This window comes from Cnephaeus nilssonii (assembly GCF_951640355.1).
Source record: "Cnephaeus nilssonii genome assembly, chromosome: 7".
NCBI lineage: Eukaryota > Metazoa > Chordata > Mammalia > Chiroptera > Vespertilionidae > Cnephaeus > Cnephaeus nilssonii.
In genome coordinates this window covers 76,966,674-76,992,060 of record NC_137078.1, presented here as the reverse complement: position 1 = coordinate 76,992,060, position 25,387 = coordinate 76,966,674, and the positions used below count along the sequence as shown (strand labels likewise).

At 41.1% G+C, this 25,387-nt stretch overlaps 1 protein-coding gene across 1 annotated transcript in view; it reads left to right on the top strand.

Moving 5' to 3' along the window:
* Positions 1-25,387, top strand: part of LOC307102813 (phosphatidylinositol 3-kinase regulatory subunit gamma) — a 91,155-nt gene that overhangs the window by 57,557 nt on the left and 8,211 nt on the right. Inside the window, exons 6-9 of the mRNA XM_079776496.1 lie at positions 2,945-3,087; positions 6,765-6,941; positions 16,528-16,602; positions 17,039-17,209. Of these exons, the coding sequence (XP_079632622.1) occupies positions 2,945-3,087; positions 6,765-6,941; positions 16,528-16,602; positions 17,039-17,209 (566 nt within the window). The remainder of the gene's footprint in view (positions 1-2,944; positions 3,088-6,764; positions 6,942-16,527; positions 16,603-17,038; positions 17,210-25,387) is intronic.

The following is a 25,387-nucleotide window of genomic DNA, read 5'->3' as shown; positions in this document are numbered from 1 at the left end:
ATGGTGTTGGTTGGCACAGGGTGAGAATAATCTGCAGGTGAGGCTATTTAACATCTGGATTACATATAATTAGGAGGAAAGTGATAGGACTTAGTGATAGATTGGGATAAGAGACAGAAATTTGGCAATGAGATCATTGGTCACCTTGGAAGAGCAGTCTCTGTGGAATGGTGAGTACAGAAGCCAAAATAGAGTGAGCTGGAGTGTGAATGAGAGATGAGGAAGAGAGACAGCCAACTCTTTCAAGAAGTTTAGCTGTGACTGGGTGAGGATTTAGGTTAGGGATTTTATTTTTCCAGCATGGTGTAACTAGAACTTGTTTGTATGTTGATGAGAAGGAACCATTAGATGGGGAGAGTTAACGATGTAAGAGGGGCGGCTGATGTAACGGATGGAAGTACCTGAGAATGGAAGAGGAAGTGAGCCCCAGAGCACACGTAGATGAAGGGAGGAGGAAGAAAGAAGGGGTGTAGATCCAGGTAGGTTTATAGTTTGGGTAGTAGGTATAGTGACATTGTTTACAGGGGAGCTGCTGCTTGGACAGCGATGTCAAATATATTCCCGTTTGCTGCCCCATTTACCAACACATATACCAGTGTTAGTAAAGTCTATATTATTGGTGTTTTCTTTAAAGATACAGGGCCAGAGCTTTGTAGGTGTGTTCTAACTTTACAAGGGTGCCAGTACCCTTTACTATAATTTCAGAGTGCAGAATTTGTAGCTAAATATTTAGATAGGGGCATTTCAATAAGTTTGCAGTACTATTTGAGATATGTATAATATTACTTCAATTATATGGAACATTACAAAGGTTTGAGCTTCCCTCATCAACCAATCCCCTTATGTTCCAACCCTACTGAGCAGCTGCTTATCCCTGAGCATCTCCTAATATTACATGTACATGCCATGCCATCTGTGTGTGATGCTGCATTACCCTCCACCCCAGTTCTTTAAGAACTAGCTCAAATGCTGTCTTCTCCATGAAGCATCTGTAAAGCAATAAGTAATTAATTTATTCCACTTGATTTCCCTACCATGACATGAAACAGAACCTATTAGAGTTCAGAAATCTATTTCACCTGTGTAGTTCAAATACTGAAAGGTAGGCTCCATGTTTTATGAATCTCTTTATCACCAGATGGTACTTCCTGTATAGTGGATTTTCAATAATCATTTGTTGAAATTAATCAATGCTGGATAGATGAGGAATTATCTTGTAAGCACCAAACCTATAAACATTCAGGATAATAAAATTATAAACATTCAGGATAATAATCTTTCTAGACCTTTATACATATCTCTTGACTTTCTAAAGTAAATTGAATAAAGTCTAATCCTCTTTGAAGGTTTTAGGGGAATCATGAGTCAGATGCTAAAGTCTACAAATACCCTCAGAGCTCATCGAAATATATAGGACTTCTTACCCTAGTGCTGAATGGGCTTTTGTTTTATGGAGTTTTCATTTTACATCTTATTCTACATCTGCTTTTTGCAGCTAGTCTTCCCTTTTTCATTTTCTGCTTCTAATCAGATTAATTTACTGATGATTCAGTTTTAAAAACTACATGCTTTAGAAACTAAAGCAAGAATAAATAGACTCTGGCCCTATAGCTGGTTAGGCTCAGTAGATAGAGCGTTAGCCTGCCGACTGAAAGGTCCAGGGTTTGATTCCAGTCAAGGGCACATGCCCAGAGTTGTGGGTTCGATCCCCAGGAGGGGGTGTGCAGGAGGCAGCCAATCAATGATCCTCTCTCATCATTGATGTTTCTATCTCTCTTTCCCTCTCCCTTCCTCTCTGAAATCAATAGTGTGTGTGTGTGTGTGTGTGTGTACACACACACACACACACACACACACACACACACACATACACACTAGAGGCCCAGTGCATGAAAATTCATGCACTGGAGCGGGGGGTCCCTCAGCCTGGCCTGCCCCCTCTCACAGTCCAGGAGCCCTCAGGGGTGGGAGGTGACCCGGCGATCAGGGGAAGGCGACGCCACATCACACCTCTACTGCCACTGCCAGCAGTGCAAGCCTCGGCCGGCCCTGGTTACCTGAGCCTCGGGTGGCCCTGGGTGGCTGGGCAGCCGCCATCCAAGGCTTGTCGCGTGCCTGCCGCCCCGGCGGGCTGAGGGGACTGGGCGCCGCCATTTTGTGGCTGTGGGCACCGCCATATTTGAGGGCGGGGCAGTCAATTAGCATATTGGCTGTGGGCGCTGCCATCTTTGTTATGGCGTGAGGATCAATTAGCATATTCCCTCTTTATTAGGTAGGATATTTTAAAAATCTTTAAGAGAAGAATAGACTCTATAGGGCTCTTCTGGGGATAAGTCTTTGCATGTTGGTGGCTGGACTCCTCTGCTCTATCCATTCACCTCTTTAGCACCTTTTGGGGTTCAGCCCTATAATAGGTGCAAAGGCAGGACTTCATCCTTGTCTTCAAGGGTTAATCCCTCTTAGCATCTTGAGTCTTTCTGTGGTTCTCAGCTATACTTTTTCTTTTATCTTAGGGTTCGAATGATTCATTTTGCATATAAATAATAAGGGTAGGAGTTAAACAAAGGGTCTTATTCTAGCCAGGCGATTTTCAACCATTGTCCCACTAGAATTTTTAAAACATGCAATACCTGACTATTTAGTCAGGGGCACTGACCTCTTTTCCCTTAGTTTGTCAAATAAAAAAAATGCCAACAGCCAACATAACAAGAGCCGTCAGATGTGAATGAATCAAAATTATACCTGTTTTTTTGGTCAGATTGGCAAAAAATATACTTTTTGGTGTGCTGCAGAATTTTAGTAATCAGTTTATGTGTGCCATGAGATGAAAAACGTAGAAAATCGCTGGTTTAGCTTTCTGAATTTAGTCTTACATGGAACTGTAAAAAAGTTACAAAAAAATAAAGATAATGAAGTATATAGCTTTTCTTTTTCTCTCCTATAGGAAATACAGATGAAGCGGACGGCAATTGAAGCTTTTAATGAAACAATTAAAATTTTTGAAGAGCAGTGTCACACACAAGAACAGTATCGCAAAGAATATATTGAGCGATTTCGCAGAGAGGGGAATGAAAAGGAAATTGAACGGTAACTCTACCTAATCATCTCAAAGTACATCAGTGAGACAAGATGTCTTTTCTTCCCCAATAATCTCTGTTGTGTTTGCTTTTAACCCTCAAACTTCACAGTCCTTTCATATGGAAGTACTTGCTGTTCTCACCAGTGGCACCAAACTCAACCTCCTCTCTTCTGCATTCTTTCTCCTCCTCCTAAATATTAACTCTTGCTCACCCTTTAGGACTCAGCTTAGACATGATTTTTTCTAGAAAATTTTCCCTGATTCCCTAGACTGGTTTGGGGGCTTTTTGTCCCTATTCTTATAGTATCTGCTCCTGACCCCTACTGTAACATTTACTGAATGTCCCACTTGCTAATCTGTGAGCTTGTTGAAAGTAGGGATATTGGCTTATTTTCCTGACAGTTACAGCACCTGTTATGGTGCGGAGAGTACATAGTGGTACTCACTGAATATTTGTTGAACTGAAAATCAATAGCAGCAGTCTGAGAATAAATTGGAGTGGAACAAGACCGTGGGCAGGAAGAGCAGCTGGCTGACTGTTGCAGGTGGTTGTAGTCTTAGGTCATCAGGTTAAAAGATGGTGAGGGCCTGAACCAGAGCAATGGCAGGAAAGGAGGTGGAGTTAATGGAAATGCTGAGGACTTGAAGCCTGACCAGGAATGATAGGTGTGGGGCAAGTCAAAGTTTACACCTACTGACTAAGGCAGTGGTCGGCAAACTCATTAGTAAACAGAGCCAAATATCAACAGTACAACGATTGAAATTTCTTTTGAGAGCCAAATTTTTTAAACTTCTTCTAACGCCACTTATTCAAAATAGACTCGCCCAGGCCATGGTATTTTGTGGAAGAGCCACACTCAAGGGGTCAAAGAGCCGCATGTGGCTCGCGAGCCGCGGTTTGCCAACCACTGGACTAAGGGATGGTGTTATCCACAAAATAGAGAGTATGAGGAGAGTTTGGGGTTAGATAAGTTTGAGGTTCCTTTGAGAACCCAATGGAGTTGTCTGAAAGGCTGTTAGACTTGGAACTCAGGGTACAGGAAGGATTTGGGAGGCATAAGTGTGTAGGTGACGGTAGATGGTAAGAATGAGATTACACAGGGAGAATGAGCAGCATGAGAACTATTGGATCTGGCAACCAAAGGATATTGTAAGCCTTTATCAAAGCAAATTTAGTGGAATATTGGAAGACTGAGCCAGAAAACAGTGGGTTGAGGAGTGAAGAAGTGGATAATAAATAAAAATGAATCCTATTCATTGAGTACTGCTATGTACTCTCCACACCACTGCAGGTGCTGTAACTATCAGGAAAATAAGCCAAGAGAAAAGCAAAATTATTTCTCTTGTTAGCACCAAAGTGTTAGTGAACTTCTTTGTGCAAAAGACTAGGGCTAAATGGTATGAGGCAGTATAGCCTAATGTTAAAACCAGGGGCTTGGATTCTGTATTGAATTATTTACTAGCTGTGTGATTTTGGGTGAGTTACTTAATTCTTAGGGCCTGTTTCCTCTTCCATAAATTGTGGATAATATCTTATTGAAATGCCATGAGAATTAAGTCACACACACACACACACACACACACACACACACATTAATGATGCAGAAAGACATGTTTGTGTATCTGAATATATCTTGGCATTTGCAGTCAATAGCAATTATTAATAATGAAGAAATAGAAAAGATTTTTTTAGTTTAGTGCAATGGGAAGTAAAGTAACACGATGACATTTTAATCTATACTAATAAAAGGGTAATATGCAAATTGGTCATGACACCCTCACAGTAACAACCGAATAGCAGGCTGGGTGGGGCAACAAGGCTGGCAGGGGGGTTAGCGAGGGACAACCAAACAACTGACCAGCAGGCTGCGTGGGGCCACCAGGCCGGCAGGGGGGTTAGCGAGGCACTACCAAAATGACTGACCAGCAGGCTTCATGGGGCCACAAGGCCGGCAGGGGGGTTAGCGAGGCACTACCAAAATGACTGACCAGCAGGCTGCGTGGGGCCACCAGGCTGGCAGGTGGGTTAGCGAGGGACGACCAAACGACTGACCAGCAGGCTTCATGGGGCCACAAGGCCGGCAGGGGGTGCAGTGAGGGGCGACCAGGCCAGCAGAGGGGGGCAGTGAGGTGTGACCAGGCCGGCAGAGGGGGACAGTGAGGAGCAACCAGGCTGGCAGGGGGGGTAGTTGGGGGTGACCAGGCCAGCAGGGGGGGCAGTGAGGGGCAACCAGGCTGGCAGGGAGGTAAGGGGCAACCAGGCCAGCAGGGGGGGCGCAGTTAGGGGTGATCAGGCTGGCTGGCAGAGGCAGTTATGGGTAATAAGGCTGGCAGGGGGGGGGCAGTTCGGAGCCAGCGGTCCCGGATTGTGAGAGGGATGTCCGACTGCCAGTTTTGGCCCAATCCTTGGGATTGGCCCGAAACCGGCAGTCAAACATCCCCCAAGTGGTCCCGGATTGGAGAGGGTGCAGGCTGAGCTGAGGGGACCCCCTCCCCCAGTGCATGAATTTCATGCACCGGGCCTCTAGTAATATAAAACCATATATTAAATGACAAGTGAGTAGTGTGGACAATTGTGCCTTAAAAGGATTCAGAGCACAGCAAAACTTAGTGTGCTGGAAAAGCTTATAGCCACCACCTACTGAGTACTTACAAAGATGTGCTAGGCATTGTTAGTCCTTTTACATGTATTATCACATTTAATTTACACAGTAACCCAGTGAAGTAGGTACTATTTAAGTACCCATTTTAAACAAAAGAGGAAATAAAGGCTCAGAGAATTTAAATAACTTGCCCATAGCCACACAGTAAGTGATAGGCCAGAACCTCATACTTAGGGCAGGCTGACTGCAAAGCCATTGCTCTTAACTGCTATATTGTGTTATCTCTTTATATCATCCATATAGCTACCAGTATTTGTTCAATCATGGCTCAGTCCAAAGCCCAAACAAGGGCATGGATCCTCTCTCATACTCTGTCTTCTGTGGGGTTTTTTTTTTTTTTTAGAGGAAGGGAAAGGAAGAGAGAGATAGAAACATTGATGAGAGAGAACATCGATTGATTGGCTGCCTCCTGCAAACCCCTCACCGTGGATGGAGCCCACAACCCAGGCATGTGCTCTGACTGGGAATCGAACTGTCAACTTCTTGGTACACGGATATACGTTTGATTACTGAGCCACGCAGACTGAGCCATACTCTGTCTTTTGGTTCCATTTTTCTCTGTGTTGGCTTCATCCTCAGGCAGTCTTTCCCTATGAGATGGCAGTATAGCAGCTGGGAGTCCCTAGAATCAAATACACTTTCATAATTTAGCAATCCTAATGGAAAGAGAATCTCTATTTACAATAGTAGCAAAAGTCCTGGAATTGACTCTCATTGAGTCAGTTAGGGTATTACTCCTATTCCTGAACCAGTCACTGGCCTGAGGGTGTGGATAAGATGGAATGGAATACTTTTATTGGCCATGCTGGGTTGTGTGGATGTTCACCCATGAATCTAAGATGAGGGCAGGGAAACCATACTGCAGGGACAATCAGGTGCTATTACTAGAAGAGTGGGAATGGATATGGACCAGGAAAAAACAGCAGATGTCGACCACACTTAAGATATTAGGCTCTGCTCACACTATAGAATGCTTCTGCTTGGTTCCTATTTCAGCCTTAATATGTCAAATATTTTCACAGAATTATGATGAATTATGACAAATTGAAATCCCGTCTGGGTGAGATTCATGATAGCAAAATGCGTCTAGAGCAAGATTTGAAGAAACAAGCTTTGGACAACCGGGAAATAGATAAAAAAATGAATAGTATCAAACCTGACCTGATCCAGCTGCGCAAGATCCGAGATCAACATCTTGTGTGAGTAGTGTGGGAGGGGTGGAGGGCAGGAGGTACCTCTAGCACCAGATTCCTGCTGGCACCAGAAACGTTAGATTTAGAAGAACAGATTTGTAATTGAGAAATGGCCAGTAAGAATGTAGGCAAGTATTCCTATTAGTAGTAGGGCTACCAGAGTTGACCTACAGTCAATGTGTGGAAGCAATATAGGACTCCCAGTCTGTACAAATGCCTTGGAAATCTCAGAGGGTGGCTGTGGCATGAGCAAAGTGATGTAGCTTAAAATGTACAGTGTGATGTTTGCCTAAAACACAAAAACCAGAATCTTTGGTTACATATTAGAACCACAGAAATGGAAATTGTCCTTCATGGGCGCAGGCAAGGACACTAATAGCGTGGGCCTGTAGATGAGTATACAGAACAATCTATTAAAGGTTTTTATGTCTAAGAAATGAAATTCTGTATTTAAGTAATAGAAATGTGTGGATAGCAAGCATGAAAGATAATTTGATCTGAAGAGTGAAACCTAATTTGTTAATATTATGAAAAATGATACAATTTGGCTAGATATAGGGATGTTATCCAAATACAGATTGAAAGATATATTATCAGAACAAATTGTGTGGATTAGACTTTTAGGACAAATGACTATTTCAAAGAGAAAAGCTGTGAGAAAGGAGAATATATTAAGTTTAGCTTTAGGAAATGAATGGACTGTTATGAAATATGTTTATGGGTTTCATTCATGTAAAACAACTCAATTCAAACTCCTGGCAGAAGACATCTGTGTTTTCCATACGTATCAGGCTTTCTTTGTGTGAGAAAGGGAGAAGGGATAAAATACAAGCTTAGAAGTTGGAACAGTGCTGTTGTTTCAGTAGAGGAAAATATTTATTTATTTTAAAATCTTTTCTTTTTTAAATCTTTATTGTTGAAAGTATTACATATGTCTCCCTTTTCCCCCATTGACCCCTTCTAGCCCCGCCCCCGCCCCAGGTCTTCACCACCCTATTGTCTGTGTCCATGGGTTATGCATATATGCATACAAGTTTTTTGGTTGATGTCTTTCCACCTACCCGTCCAACCCCGTCTTCCCTCTGAGATGTGACAGACTGTTTCATACTTCTATGTATCTGGATTTAGTAGAGAAAAATTTAAGGTGATTGTTTTAAGGCAAACAATTACAACTACACTATGCCGAGTAGTTTTTAATAACACTCCTCTCTAGAGATCATTTCAGTTTGCTGTTGTGACCTCCCCAAAAGTCAAGCACATATACAGAGCACACAGAAGAGCTTTGGAAACAAGGCAAGAATTTGCCCTTATCTAAAATCAGGGTGTGCCTGCTCTTGGAATACTTACATGGTTCTCACATAATGAAGCTGAAAATATGCTTAGGAAGTTGTTGCCATGAACCAAAGGAATGAGTGGAAGCACTTCTTTGGCCTGGAAAGCAATAAGATACTAAGAAATACACCATCCAAATGGGCATGAATAAGTGAGGCAAACTAGACCTTAAAAGTTCCTTTAATGGGATAAATAAACCAAATATAAAAGAGAGCTTAGATAACATCATGGATGATAAGCCATGACCTGCTAGTAAAGATAGATAGGATGTTTAGGGAGACACAGACAACCCTTACCTCTCTTGGAAGGATTACTTCAGGTAGGATAGTCCAGTGTTCCACAGTCCATACTTTGATGTTTCTAGCAAAGACAATACTAGGTGTGGTGGACTGGATGTGTTCCAGTACTGAAATTGTCTAGTCAGTGCTGAAGAGGAGATTGGTTGTAAAATGTGTGCTGCATGATATTGAGTATGATTTTTCTTTGGTCCTGTTTTGAAGTTGGAATAGATTGGAATTCTACAGTACCCAACTAGAGATTGTCGTTAGTTCATCAGGCCCACTTGGGGTGTGGACATTTCCCTGACTTCCCACTGCATAACCTACAAGGCTGAAATCCCAGCCTACTGTTTCTAGGATATATTTTTTTTAAATATATTTTTATTGATTTCAGAGAGGAAGGAAGAGGGAGAGAGAGATGGAAACATCCATGATGAGAGAGAATCATGGATTGGCTGCCTCCTGCAAGTCCCCCACTGGGGATTGAGCCCACAACCTGGGCATGTGCCCTTGACCGGAATCGAACCCGGGACCCTTCAGTTTGCAGGTCGATGCTATATCCACTGAGCCAAACTGGCTAGGGCAGTGGTCGGCAAACTCATTAGTCAACAGAGCCAAATATCAACAGTACAATGATTGAAATTTCTTTTGAGAGCCAAATTTTTTAAACTTAAACTTCTTCTAACGCCACTTCTTCAAAATAGACTCGCCCAGGCCGTGGTATTTTGTGGAAGAGCCACAATCAAGGGGCCAAAGAGCCGCATGTGGCTCGTGAGCCGCAGTTTGCCGACCACTGGGCTAGGGCGTCTAGGATATTCTTGAATGCTTAAATATAGAATTTCATTTCTTAAACATAGAATAAACATTATCTTAAGTATAAAATCCTTTAAAATTCATTTAAAAAAAAGGAATTGGTTGTTTATTTGTAATTCGTTTTCATGAGGAACTAGTTTTCATGATTACCATTTACTTTTCTTGGTATTTATAAACCTAAATTCATAAATTCAAAATAAAGACTAACTTACCATAACAATACAGGTGCATTAATGATGAGGTTTGAGTAATATGTACTAGGGCAGTGGTCGGCAAACTGCGGCTCACAAGCCACATGTGGCTCTTTGGCCCCTTGAGTGTGGCTCTTCCACAAAATACCACGGCCTGGGCGAGTCTATTTTGAAGAAGTGGCGTTAGAAGAAGTTTAAGTTTAAAAAATTTGGCTCTCAAAAGAAATTTCAATCGTTATACTGTTGATATTTGGCTCTGTTGCTAATGAGTTTGCCCACCATTGGACTAGGGGAGTTTGCAGCTAAAGGAGTTCTGTGGAGGGGTGGTATGTTTTGTTATATTTTAAAACAATTTTATTGAGATATAGTTTACACCCCATACAATTCACCCATTTCAAAATACATAATGCAAATTTTTATTATATTCATAGATATATGCAACCATCACCATAATCAATTTTAGAACATACTCATTATGCCAAAAAGAAACCAGGTATCCTTAACCTATCATCCCCCTATCACCCTATTCCCTCCAGCCCTAAACAACCACTAATCCATTTTCTGTCTCTGCTGCCTGTTCTGGACATTTTATATAAATGAAATAATAAAATATGTAATTTTTGGGAGTAGCTTTTTCCCTCTCAGCATGATGTTTTTATGGTTCATCCATGTGGAGCATGTATTAGTACTTCATTCTTTTTAATGGTCAAATAATATTCCATTGTGTGGATATACCACATTTTATTGTAACTGTTCTTAACTGAAGAACTGCCAGACTTTTGCAAAGTGGCTGCACTATTTTACATTTCTACCAGTGATGGTCTTTTTTTTATTTTTTTAAGTAGTGAATCACTTCTTAATTTATCTCATAACTTAAAATTTTTAAAACTGATTTTTTATTTCAAAATGTCTTATATATTATCTCATTTTTATGTAGGGAGTGTCAAGTTCTGTTTATAAAATTATAAGACAAATTGCATTCTTCTTTTTCTTTAAATGAAAATTAATTTATTCCATGTTTCCATCTGCCTGGTTATATGAAAAGTATTTTATCTCAATTGTGATTAGGACTCTTCCTACTTCCTACACATACACACACACACTTGGATTACATGAGAATGTCATCATGAAGTACTGCCAGGAAATGAGTGGAGCAAAAGTCCCTTGTCCCCCATCACTGCCAAATTGGGTGCTTCCTCTACCCCTAACCATTGGGTCCTGCCATCTGGTTAAATACTGCTGTTCCAGAAAATTCAAAGGTGCTCTTCACAGTGATCTCCTTATTTGGCCACCAACAGACTCTGCATCTTAAAACCTTCTGCCTCCATCCAGGTTGCCTTATACATGGGGCACCCTTTTCTTTTGCCCATCTCATAATATAGCCAGGCTCTAGGGAAGCATGAATTTCCCTCCAGGACTACTGCTTCAGCTTCAAAGTATTTTTTGGTATTACCCTCTCTCAGGGACTGCCTAGTTTAATCCTCTTCCTTGGACTGAAACACAAGCACTTTTTCTATTAGGGGTGGTAGTTGGGTTGTAAGGCTAATTAGACCTTTAGAAAGGATACTATCAGTACACACTAGTGGCCCAGTGCTCAGATTCGTGCACATTGAAAGGAAATTAATTAGAATTCCTGGGGAAGAGCTGTGACTGGAAGGGTATCTGGGGAGTGAATGAAAAAAAAAAAAAAGAAGAAAGACAACTCATGCTCCATCTTCCGGCTGGTTGCACTGGCTCTGGTGCAGGGACTGATGCAGGCGGTCCAGGTGGAGGCGGGTTGAGGGGTTGGGGAAGGGGGTGGGGGCTGGGTAAGATGGGCGTGTCCAGCCGGACATGCCCTGGAGCCAACCTCCCATGGTCCCTCCCCAGCAGGCTGTACCTGCTGTGGCTCAGGGCGTCTGTGGAGTAAGCAGGGTCCCTCCGCCTGACCTGCAGGGATTGGGCTGAAACCAGCTCTCCAACATACCCGAGGGGTCCTAGAGTGCAAGAGGGCACTCTGCAAAGTTGCTGTCATACATGGTGTGGAACGCAAATGCAAGTGTGCAGTAAACCAGATTCAAGGCTGACAACATAACCTATGGCTGAAGGTGGAAGTGCTCACTGGCCCTGTGAGGAATCGGGCTCCCTCCTCTCTGGTTCCAGGGTGCGTCACCCAAGAACTACCGCTGCCAAGTCACCGGAGCTCGGCAGCTCCTTCGTTGAGTGTCTGCCCCTGTTGGTCAGTGTGCGTCATAGGTGCCGGCCGTTCAAACAGTCAGACGGTCATTTAGCCTTTTATATATATAGATTTTTTTTACTACTTGCTGGGTTAAGGACTAGGTAAGGATATACTAACACCAGCTATTTTTTCTCTTGTTTTTCTTAAGATAAGTGTAAATTGACTACGGGAGTAGTATTTTTCCTGTTTTTTAGAAGAGAATACTGAAGCATAGTAGAGGCTGATTAAAACCACACAATTAGTAGGATGAGAACTGGATGTTGATGTTGCTGATGGAAATGGGGTCCTGTCACAGAGTTGTGAGGAAAGCACTTTGGGGACCATGCAGGGGAGCATGAGGTGTAATGGTAAAGTTTTTTGAAGCTGGAACAAACACAAAGGACTGTCCCCAGGTGCCCAGAGTCTGTGTCTCAGCCATGGGCAGGTGGTTCAGCTTTGTCCTAATGTGGAAGAAGTTCAGCCTTGTCTTCATCAAGCCCAGAAGAAGGGCCAGGGTCCAGAAATTCTGTACCATTAGTTTAGTCCATGCTAAAGCTTAGTGTGATTTAGTTTCTGTCCCCATTTGGCTAGCTTAGTCTCTGTTCTCCACTGTGCTGGGCTGCTGTATCCAGGCCCGCATGCTTGGAGCTTGACAGCCAGGCAGGCACTCGGGCTCCCTGTGGCTGCCAGGAATACATGGCTGCTAGGGAGGGAGAACGCAAGTATACAGTGCAGGACCAAATGGGCGAACAAATGCGTGCTGCCTAGTGAGGCCTTCGTTAAGCTTTGATGATATTACCTCGGGCTTTCAAACTGACCAGTCTCTTTCCCAGTGCTCTGTGGGCTTGTCCTCCCCTAACCAATCAGGTCTTTTTCCCAGATTAAACACTGACCCTTTATGGTCGCCATCCTGGCTTCTACTGGGCATTCACTTAACATAAGAATTTCCCCTTTACTGTTTATTCCTCCCACCCCCATAGTCCCTGCAAGTGGACGGTTGGTACCCAGGGAGATTGGAGAGTAGGTCCTTCCTCCCCATGCAGGGAGGAAGGGAGGAGTGTTAATCCTCTTGGCAGAACAATGTGGCTATCTCCTGGAGTGTGTGAAGCTGTAGCTTCCGACCTAATTAAGCTTAGCCAGTTTTGCTCCCTTCTCTTTATTATCTAGGTACCTATGCTAACATTAGGTCTTTTCATTTTTTGGCCTCAGCTTTTTCCTCTAGAATGTACTCTTTAGGAGTGATCCAGGCATTACTCAATCATAAGATAAATATGAATTGCCATACTAAAGTCACTTAAGCTTTTTCAAAATCATTTTTAAAAGCTAGTCAGTTCCTGGCATTGTTAATAGATAATTAAGGACTCAGAAGTATGTATTAGTATTTGGAATGGACTTTTGGGAGATTAGAAAAGTTGCAAATGTGAAAAGGCAGGACACCATCTTAGATGAAAGGAGGCCCAAAAATAGTCTTCTCTTTCTCCTGGATTTCTCTTGGTGTCCTAACATTCCTTGGGGTAGAAAAGGAGGCTCAGTTTAAAGAGGTTGGTGTTTAAAAGAAAATGGGAACTCTTTCTCTAAAAATCAATAAACTATTCTTTAAAAAAGAAAAGAAAATGAAAACTCAAGAGAAAATGTAGTGTGGTTGGTTCATTTCAAGACTTTTACCCAGTGTGCTTGTCTCTTTAATAAAGGAAAGATCAATTTTTGTTTATTTATTTTTGTTAATCCTCACCTGAGGATATTTTTCCATTGATTTTTAGAGAGAGTGGAAGGGAGGAGGGAGAGATAGATAGAGAGAAACATCAATGTGAGAGAGACACATTGGTTGTTTGCCTTTTGCACATGGCCAGGGATCGAGCCTACCACTCATGGTACATGTCCTTAACTGGAATCGAACCCAAGACCCTTCAGTCTGCAGGCCGACGTTCTATCCACTGAGCCAAACCAAGTAGGACAGATTTTAAGGACAGAAAGTTTGGATGGTAAGAGTACTTAGAGGAGGGTATCTGGATATTTTGCTAATAGAAGTGGTGGTGTAGGAGGGAGTTCATTACTAAACTAGAGGCCCGATGCAAGACCTCGTGCAAGAGTAAGCCTTCGCAGCCCCGGCTTCGTCCAGAAGGTTGTTCGGAAGGATGTCTGGAAGGTTGTTCGGCTATCGGGTCTAATTAGCATATTATGCTTTTCTTATTATAGATAAATTCTATCAAGATCATATTAGTTGTTTTCTGGCTTCACTAAGCATATGAAATGGAACCCAGGTTAACTGAAAGACATGTCTTATTGAGAAAGGCTGTGAAATCTGTCTAAAGGAACTTTAAATTAGTGTGATGCCAAGTTATGTAGTGTACTTGGGGTTGACCATGAAGATTTATTAAAAACATCCCACCAGCAAATATTTACTGACTATTTATTGAATCTCTACTATGTACTGGCACTTTTCAGCATTGGGATTAGCCATGAGCAAGACAATCCCCTTTCTTTAAAGCAGCTTACATTTTATTTTATTTTTTATTAAAAATATGTTTTTATTGATTTCAGAGAGAGGAAGGGAGAGGGAGAGTTAGAAACATAAATGGTGAGAGAGAATCATTGATCAGCTGCCTCCTGCATGCCCCCTATTGGGGATCGAGCCCACAACCTGAGCATGTGCCCTGACTGGGAATTGAACCTTGACCTCCTGGTTAATGGGTCAGCACTCAACCACTGAGCCATACTGGCCAGGCAAAGCAGCTTATATTTTAGTGGAGGAGACTGTCAAGAGAATAAATGCCCAAACCTGTAAGAATTTTTATGCGTTTATTTGAGCCAAACTGATGACAGTTGTCAAAAGACAAAATCTTAAGGGACTGGGAAAATGCTGCAAAGAATGGCAGTTTTGTACCTTATTTTATACATTACCGTCAAAGGAGGAGAGTGTAAGGGGGTTACATAAAATTCATTGGTGATAGATTAGGGAGGCAGGAGAAAGCACGAGTGTGTGTGGGGGGGCATTGGGGCGGGGATTCTCTGGAATTGGATAAAAAGTAAAACAAATAGACACATACTTTTACACAGGAGGTATAGGACAGTGGTCGACAAACTGCGGCTCGCAAGCCACATGCGGCTCTTTGGCCCCTTGAGTGTGGCTCTTCCACAAAATACCACGGCCTGGGCGAGTCTATTTTGAAGAAGTGGCGTTAGAAGAAGTTTAAGTTTAAAAAATTTGGCTCTCAAAAGAAATTTCAATCGTTGTACTATTGATATTTGGCTCTGTTGACTAATGAGTTTGCCGACCACTGGTAAAGGAGGATAGTTAACAGTTAACACCATAACAGTGAGGCGATTTGTGGTCTCTGCTCTGGTGTGGTAGTTGTGCTTTGAGGGGTGGGAGTGGCAGGGGGAAGGAAATTACTTTGACATTCCGAAGGTATGTTATCAGGTATGCTATTGTAGATGCACAAGAAGACAATATGCAGGCTCAGTTAAGGTGAAGATTGACCTTTGTTATGGAAAAATACCGGCCATGAACTGTTTTTAGTTAAAAAGTTTTAATTTCAGAATATCCTATGTAGTTACTTTAGGTCTCTGAGTTTGTAAGACTACTATGTAGGCCTCCCCTGAACTTGTCAGGTTTAGTATGTGGCCCCTTTTCATCCACAAGACAAACATTAACAAGTGAAAATATAAAACAATTTCAGGCAAGGGCTAAGAAGATGATAAAGTACAGAGAGTGACTGGGGGATTGCCTTAGTTGGGAATCCCCCTGAGGGAGGTGTTTAGGATGAGATCTGAATGAATAGGGGCCTGGTTGGGGGACAGCAGTGAAAGAGTTTTTATATTTGACTGAAGTTTTAGACCATCAGCCGTCTCAGTGGTTTATATCATTTTACATCTAAAATGTATTTTCCTGGCTGGGTGGCTCAACTGGTTTGAGTGTAATCCTGGTACACCAAGGTTGTGGGTTCGATCCCCGGTCAGAGGACATAGGACAGTGGTCGGCAAACTCATTAGTCAACAGAGCCAAATATCAACAGTACAACGATTGAAATTTCTTTTTAGAGCCAAAATTTTTAAACTTAAACTTCTTCTAACGCCACTTCTTCAAAATAGATTCGCCCAGGCTGTGCTATTTTGTGGAAGAGCCACACTCAAGGGGTCAAAGAGCCGCATGTGGCTCGTGAGCCACAGTTTGCTGACCACTGACATAGGAGAATCAATCAATGAATGCATAAATAAGTGGAACAACAAGTTGATATTTCTCTCTCCTTTCCTTTCTCTCTCCAAAATAATTTTTAAAAATGTTGCTGTATTGTAAAATACTATGATTTGCCTGGTGATGAAGTAAATTCTGTGGCTTGCTTAGGTGCAAGTATAGACCTTAAAATTTTGTTTTAGAATTTTAAACTCTATAATATAGAGACCACATAGGAATTGATTCCTCTGGCTAAGTGGAAATCACAAATATGTGACACCATACTGATCTAACTAATGATTTCAGCAACGTGTGTCTCCCACTGTGTTTGAGTGTAAGTATGTGTATGCTTATGGTAGTAAAACCTTATAGAAAAGGAAAATGCAAAGTGAGAAGTCTCATTTCAAGTAGCTCTTTGTGTTTCTGCCTTTTTGCAGGAAGTTGAAGGGAAAGTAATGGAGAAACTAGTTTAGGGAAATTTCTGGCCACTCGGTGGGATTGGGAAAAATAAGAGGTTCCTGGACTCTGGAAATTTGGTTGGCTGCACGGGTCTACTTCATCCAGGCAGTTTGCACAGATACTGACACTGCTATCTTCCCTCTGGCAGATGGCTCAATCACAAAGGAGTGAGACAGAAACGCCTAAATGCCTGGCTGGGAATCAAGAATGAGGATGCTGATGAGTAAGTTCCCTCTGTACCTTTCTGTCAGAGGGTTTTGTTCCCAATTTAAGACCTGGGCCTTCTTTATACATGTTAAATATTGGTTTTTATTGTCATTTGAGGACATTGAATTAAGAACTTTGCTCCTTTTTTGAATTGAATTTTCTAGAGTACCCTATAGGCATTTGAGTTCAGAGACCTGCCTAACCACATGAAACAAAAGCATTGGTCTGAAGGTCATTCAGATACCTACATGTCAGCTTGTTGGATGAGACATGTGAATTCTGTGCTTTCTGTACCATAGCAAGTAATGAAGTTGTTGAAAAGCATCCAACTAATTAGAATTTCATTTTATCATTTTATGGTTAAAGATTTAGAAGAGAGTTTTATTTGTGAATTTGCTTTTAGATATAAGTAACCTGATTGTTAGAATAATATTTTAACATTTAATTTTTAGGACCTATTTTATCAATGAGGAAGATGAAAACCTGCCCCATTATGATGAGAAAACCTGGTTTGTTGAGGATATCAATCGAGTACAAGCAGAGGACTTGCTTTATGGGAAGCCTGATGGTGCATTCTTAATTCGTGAGAGTAGCAAGAAAGGATGTTATGCTTGCTCTGTGGTGTAAGTCTTCCTGGGAGTACGACCTTTTGAAAACTTCTGCATTGATTAAAAGAAAATCAGTCTCTCATAAAATTCAATAAAATTAGTTCAGGTGCAGTAATGAGGGCCCAGGGCTTAGACCATTAATATTTTATTTTATTTTATTTTTTATTTTATATATATATATATATATATATATATATACACACACACACACACACACACACACATATATATATATATATTAAATTCTTTATTGTTTAAAGTATTACATATGTCTCATTTTCCCCCCATTGATCTCTCTCCAGCCGTTCCCACCCCCCAGCACATGCCCTCACCCCCCTACTATGTCCATGGGCTATGCTTATATGCATACATACGAGTTTTTTGGTTGATCTCTTAGACCATTAATATTTTATAAAGAAAACAGTTGCTGTCCTAGCCGGCTTGGCTCCGTGGGTAGAGTGTTGGCCTGCGGACTGAAGGATCCCAGGTTCGATTTTGGCCAAGGACACATGCCTGGGTTGCAGGCTTGATCCCCAGTAGGGGGCGTGCAGGAGGCAGCTGATCAATGATTCTCATCATTGATGTTTCTACCTCTCTCTCCTTCTCTCTTCCTCTCTGAAATCAATAAAGAAATATTTTAAAAAATAAAAATAAAGAAAACAGTTGCTTTAGGAGAAATGATATCTGAAATCATTTTAGGGATTTTAATTTAAATGGTAAGTAGATTAGGCCCTGCAGTATTGCTTGGATTTTAGATATTTGTGAAAAGTAATGAGATCTTCCATTGAAAAGATAACTTAATTCTTTTTTTAAATGTATTTTTATTGATTTTAGAGGAGAAGGGAGAGGGAGAGAGAGAAAAAAAAACATCAATGATGAGAGAGAATCATGGATCGGCTGCCTCCTGCATGCCCCCTACTGCGGGAACCATGACCTTCTGGTTTTCTGGTTCATAGGTCCATGCTCTACCACCAAGCCATGCCTGCCGGGCATCACTTAATTCTTTAGTTGTCTTCTGCATGCCTAACGTGGTCTTCATTATCAGATTTAGGAAGGCTTGATTAAATAGAAATGTTTTTGCTTCAGCAGAAAAACTCTATCTAAATTTTGTACTTAAATAGTATTCTGTTGGGTAGTGATAGGTAATGTTGGGTGTTTTCCATAAGATCATCTTATGAATTTGTTTGGAAAAGCCTATTTTCCTTTTAATGGAAATTCTGGGGCAACTAACCATGTGTTGGTCAGATTTTTGCCTAAGTGTTATGTATATTCCTTAGAAAGGCAAATTTCTTCATTGACAAAGACCATACTTAGATTGGAGGTTTAGTATGATGATTATGAGAGCAAGCTTTGGTGCCAGATGTACTGGATTCAAATCCTGACTCTGCTCCTTACCAGATGTGTGACCTAGGGTAAGTTACTTAACTTTTCTTTGCCCAGTTTCATTATCTATAAAATAAGGATAATAATAATAATATCTACTTGGAAGTTTTTTCCAAGTATTTAATGAATTAATATATGTAATGTAATATGCGTTGATCAGTGCTAGCTCACAGTAAGTAATCTTACTATATTATTGTGATAGTGATGCTACTGATGGACATGGCAGAAGGCAAGCAAAGATGACCAAATGTTTTTCCCCTCAAAGAGGGCAGTATGGTGAGGATAAAGGCACTCATTAACAGAGTGCTCAATGCTTTACATGATCATCTTGTCTTTAGTGGTCTACCTCTGTATTGAGTCAGAGTTTGAGTCCAAGTTTACCTGGTTTCAAAGCCCACATTTTCCTATTGCAACACACTTCATTTCACAATTAAATATCCAAGATAAATAGAATCACTGTGAAATGGTATCATTAGTTGCCTGTGCACATGAAGAATTGTTAATTTTGGTGGAGAAAAAGAGAATTGGGGGGTTTTGCGGAAGAGGTGGCATTTGAGCTGAACTGTGAAAGGATGAATAATGGAATACCTATTGGCAGGAAATGGGAGGAATTGAAAAGTACATTGGATTACTGTTTTCCAGAGTTAGAGCTACTTGAAAAACGGTTTCATTTCTCTGAAACATGGACTGCTCAAGTTATATGAGTGGAAGTGGCAGGAAAGGGATGGTTCTTGTAGGATTTGAGATCTTTTAAGAACAATAAGAAGAAGGAAGGTGATAATCCCAGTGCATTGGTCCCTCACCCTCACCCCAGGTCACTGGGTCACAGGCTCACATAAATCCAGGGAGACCAAGGAGCAGCTTGAATATCTTAGAGAGCTGTGTATTCTTTTTCTCCCTTTTTTTTTTTTTAAATTATTTTTATTGATTTCAGAGAGGAAGGTAGAAGGGAGATAGAGATAGAAACATCAATGATGAGAGAGAATCATTGATCAGCTGCCTTCTGCATGCCCCCCACTGGGGATTGAGCCCACAACCTGAGCATGTGCCTTGACCAGGAATCGAACCGTGACCTCCAGGTTCATAGGTTGATGTTCAACTACTGAGCCATGCCAGCCAGGCTTTTTCTCCTTTCTTTAGCCATAGACTTGGCCAGACTCAAGTCCACAGCAGTGTGGATTTCCCTTGCCTATTAAATCCAACTGCAGTCATATATCAAATTGGAGTTCACATTGAGATTTTCGGAAGCGAAAGAGTCTGGCATCACAAAAACTTCCACTTGTTTGGTAGCCACTTTGGCTACAGGAAGCCTGCTTACAGTGATCTCCAATATACTTAAGACATTTGCTAAAGGAGGGACATGAATAAGTTCAGGTTTTTAGGAGACACTCATACCAAAATTAAAATGATCATGTAGTAGGAAGTGAAGGCATGTAACACCTTTGTTTTTCCATTTTAATTTTTGTTAATGACATCATAAAAAAGCCTCAGAATAAACTAACTTTATAGCCTTCTGAGGCTAAAGACCTACAGCCAGCAGTGCATATATTCCACTAGGCTAGAGAGTCAGGTAGTGAGCACTTGTGATCCTTATTGTTGTTGCCATTTGGGATACAAAATTTGATTAGGGATAGAACAACTAGATAGATAAAGAAAGAAACAGAAGACTTGAACAGCACTATAGAACAGCTAGAACTAACAGACATGTTTAGAATATTCCACCTACCAACAGAGGACACATTCTTCTCAAGTGCACATGAAACATTATTCAGGATAGACCACAGGTTAGACCACAAGTCTCAATAAATTTAAAAGGATCAAAATAATACAAAATTTGTTCTCTAACCACAATGGAAATAAATCAGAAATCAAAAACAGAAGGAAATTTGGGAAATTTCACAGATGTGGACAGTAAACACATTCCTAAATAACCGGTAGACCAAAAAGGAAAAGGGAAATTAGAAAATACTTTGAAATGAGTAAAAACGAAAAAACATATCAAAACTTATGGAATGCAGTGAAAGTAGTGCTAAGAGGGAAATTTATAACTATAAACATTTCTATTAAAAAAGATCTCAAATTAATAGCCTTACCTTCTACCTTAAGATACTACCCGCCCCCAAAAAAGAAGAGCAAACTAAGCCCACACAAACAGAAGGAAAGGAATAATAAAGATGAAATAGAGAAATGAAATAGAGAATTAAAAACAATTGAAAGTCAATGAAATCAAAAGTTGGGACCAACAACATTGACAACCTCTAAATTCACACACACACACACACACACAAGATACAAATTACTAAAATCAGGATGAAAAAGGAGACATTACTTGTAGTCCTTATAGAAATTTAAAATGATGATAAGGGAATACTATAAAACAATTATATACCAGCAAATTAAATATCTAGATGAAATGTACAAATTCCAAGAAACACACAAACTACCAAAACTGACTTAAGAGGAAATAGAAAATCTGAAATATGAAGAAAACTATAGCAAGTAAAGAAGTTGAAATATTAATTAAAAAATAAAACTATTCACAAAGAAAAGCCCAGGCCCAGTAGGCTTTACGGGTGAAGTCTATCAAATAATTTTAAAGAATTAACACAAGTCCCTCACAAACCCTTACAAAAACATAGAAGAGGGGAGAACACTTTTCAACTCATTTTATAAGGGTAATATTACCCTGATAGCAAAACCCAGACAAAGTTTTTTTTTATTTTAATATCTTTATTGATTTTAGAGAAGGGAGAAGGAGAAAGAGATAGAAACATCAATGATGAGAGAGAATCATTGATCAGCTGCCTCCTGCACACCCCATACTGGGGATCAAGCCCGCAATCCAGTCATGTACCCTGACTGGGAATCAAACTGTGACCTCCTGGTTCAGAGGTCGACCCTCAACCACTGAGCCATGCTGGCTGGGCCCATACAAAGTTATCACAAGAAAAGAATTGTAGTAGGAATTATCCCAGGAATGCAAGGGTGGATCAGTATAAATCAATCAACACAATAACCCATGTTAATAAAATAAAGGACAAAAATTACACAATTATTTCAGTAGATGCAAAAAGCTTTGACAAAATCTAACAACTCCTCTTTTTTTTTTTGCAAGGCAAATATCTTTACTCCTACCTACATTTTTGTTGTTGTTAATCCTCACCCGAGGATATTTTCCCATTGGTTTTTAGGGAGAGTGGAAAAGAGAGGGAAAGACAGAGAAACACTGATGTGAGAGAAACACCAGGGTCCGGGCCAGGGAGGAGCCTGCAACTGCCCTTGACCCAAATCAAACGACCCTTTTGGTCTGCAGGCCGACACTCTATCCACTGAGCCAAATCAGCTAGGGCAGTGGTCGGCAAACTCATTAGTCAACAGAGCCAAATGTCAACAGTACAACAATTGAAATTTCTTTTGAGAGCCAAATTTTTTAAACTTAAACTTCTTCTAATGCCACTTATTCAAAATAGACTCACCCAGGCCGTGGTATTTTGTGGAAGAGCCACATTCAAGGGGCCAAAGAGCCGCATGTGGCTCGCGAGCCACAGTTTGCCGACCACGGAGCTAGGGCAATCCAACAACTCTTATTTTAAAAAACACTGAACAAACTAGGAGTAGGAGGGCACTTCCTCAACTTGATAAAGAGTTATCTATGAAAACCCACAGCTAATGTCATACTTAATAGTGAAAGACCAAATGCTTTTCCCTAAAATAGGAAAAAGACAAGAATGTCTACTCTCACCACTTCTAAATATTCCACAGAAGGTTCTAGCTAGGGAAGTTAGGCAAGAAAAAGAAATAGAAGACATCCAGATTAGAAAAGAGTAGAATAAATGAGTTCATCAGCATTGTAAGTTAAAAGATTAGGATACAAAAATCAGCTGTATTTCTATATACTAGAAATGAACAATCTAAAAATGAAATGAAGAAGATATACGATTTTTTATTTTATTTTTTAAAAATATATATTTTATTGATTTTTTAAAGAGAGGAAGGGAGAGGGATAGAGAGCTAGAAACATCGATGAGAGAGAAACATCGACCAGCTGCCTCCTGCACGCCCCCACTGGGGATGTGCCCGCAACCAAGGTACGCGCCCTTGACCGGAATCGAACCCGGGACCTTTCAGTCCGCAGGCTGACGCTCTATCCACTGAGCCAAACCGGTTTCGGCAAGACATACGATTTATAATAACATCAAAAATGATTCAATACCTAGGATTAAAACAAAAGAAGTACAAGAGCTGTATAATGAAAACTATAAAACAATGAAAGAACTTAAAGAAGATCTAAATAAGTTGAAAGACATCCAGTGTTCATAGAACAGAAGGCTTAATATTGTTAAGATGGCAGTGCTTCCCAAATTGGTCTACATGTTCAATGTAATCCCTTTCAAAAATCCCAGCTGGATTGTTGCAGAAATTGACAAGATGATCCTAAAATTCATGTGAAAATGCAAGGGATCCAGAACAGCTAAAATAATCTTGAACGAATAGAAAAAAGTTGAAGTACACCTTCTGATTTCAAAACTTACAACAAAGCTATCGTAATCAAAACTGTGAGGCACTGACAATAGGATAAACATGTAGATCAGTGAACAGAATTGAGAGTCAAGAAATTCTTACATTTATGGTCAATTGGTGTTCAACAAGGGTCTCAAGACCATTCAGTGGGGAAAAAATAGTCATTTCAACATGATGCTGTGACAACTGGTGAGCCACATGCAAAGAATAAAGTTGGACCCCTACCTCACACTATATACAATAATTAACTAAGAATGAATTATAGATCTAAATGTAAAAGCTACAAGTGTAAAACACTTAGGAGAAAACATAGGCATAAATCTTCATGACTTTGGGTTAGGCAGTAGTTTCTTACATATCCAAAGCACAAACACCAAAAGAAAAAATAGATGAATTGGTCTTCAACATAATTAAAAACTTTATTGCATCAAAGGAAACTGTCAAAAAAGTGAAAAGACAACCTACAGAATAAGATAAAATATTTAGAAATCATATATCTGTTAAGCAACTAGTGTCTAATACGTAAAGAACTCTTAATAAAAAGACAAATGTCCCAATTTAAAAATGAGCAGAAGATTTAAATATACATTTTTCTTAAGATATATAAGTGGTCAATAAGCATATGAAAAGTTGCTCAATATCAGTAGCCATTAGAAAACTGCAAATCAAAACCACAATGAGATACCGCTAGGATGACTATAAAATAAAAAAGATGGACAATAAGAAGTGTTGGAAAGAATGTGGAGAAATTGGATCCCCTTGCACTGCTGGCAGGAGTATAGAAAGGTGCAACCATTTGGGAAACCAGTTAGGCAGTTCCTCACAAAGCTAAACCATGTGACTCAGCAGTTCCACTCCTAGATATACATCCAAGAGACCTGAAAATATATGTCCATACAAAAACTCATACACCAATGTTCAGAGCATCATTCATAATAGCCAAAAAAGTGGAAACAACCCAAATGTCCATCAATTGATGAATGGATAAACAAAATGTGGAATATCCACACAATAGAATATTTATTCAGCTATAAGAAAAAATGAAGTACTAATACATGCTACAACATGAGAGACTTTGAAAATAGTGTGCTAAGTGAAAGCCAGGTACAAAAAGTGTGATATTATATGATTCCATTTATATGAAACTAGAGGCCCGGTGCACGAAATTCGTGCACGGAGGGGGGTTGTCCCTCAGCCCAGCCTGTACCCTCTCCAATCTGGGATCCCTCTCACAATCCAGGACTGCTGGCTCCCAACTGCTTGCCTGCCTGCCTTCCTGATTGCCCCTAACCGCTTCTGCCTGCCAGCCTGATCACCCCCTAACCACTCTGCTGCCAGCCTGTTTGCCCCCAACTTCCCTCCTCTGCCGGCCTGGTCACCCTTAACTGCCCTCTCCTGCAGGGTTGATCACCTCCAACTGCCCTCCCTTGCAGGCCTGGTCCTTCTCAACTGCCCTCCCTTGCAGGCCGGGTGCCTCCCAACTGCCCTCTCCTGCTGGCCATCTTGTGGTGGCCATCTTGTGTCCACATGGGGGCAGGATCTTTGACCACATGGGGGCAGCTATATTGTGTGTTGCAGTGATGATCAATCTGCATATTACTCTTTTATTAGATAGGATAGAGGCCTGGTACAGGGGTGGGGGCCAGCTGGTTTGCCCTGAAGGGCGTCCCGGATCAGGTGGGGGTTCCCTTGGGGTGTGGGGCGGCCTGAGCGAGGGGCCTGTGGTGGTTTGCAGGCAGGCCACGCCTCCTGGCAACGCAAGTGGAGGCCCTGGTATCTGGAATTTATTTTCCTTCTACAATTGTAACTTTGTAGCCTGGAGCGGAGCCAAGCCTGGGGCTCCCTCCGAGGCCCGCAGCCATTTGTGTTGGGGTTATAATTGAAACTTTGTAGCCTTGAGTGGGTGGGCCTGGCCAGGGTGTGCGGAAAGCTTTGCTTCCCCTGTTGCCGGCGGCAACCCTGGCCTGCTCTCTCAAGCTCCATTCTGCCGCCATTTGTTTGAATTTGTTTACCTTCTATAATTGAAACTTTGTAGCTTGAGTGGAGGCTTAGGCCTGGCAAGGGCAGGCAGAAAGCTTGGCTTCCTCTGTTACCTAGGAAACCTTGCTCTCTGTGGCTGTAGCCATCTTGGTTTGGGTTAATTCGCATACTCGCTCTGATTGGATGGTGGGCATGGCTTGTGGGCGTGTCGGAGGTATGGTCAATTTGCATATTTGTCTATTATTAGATAGGATGTCCAGAATAGGCAAATCCATAGAGAAAGAAAATAGGTTAGTTGCCAGGGCCTGG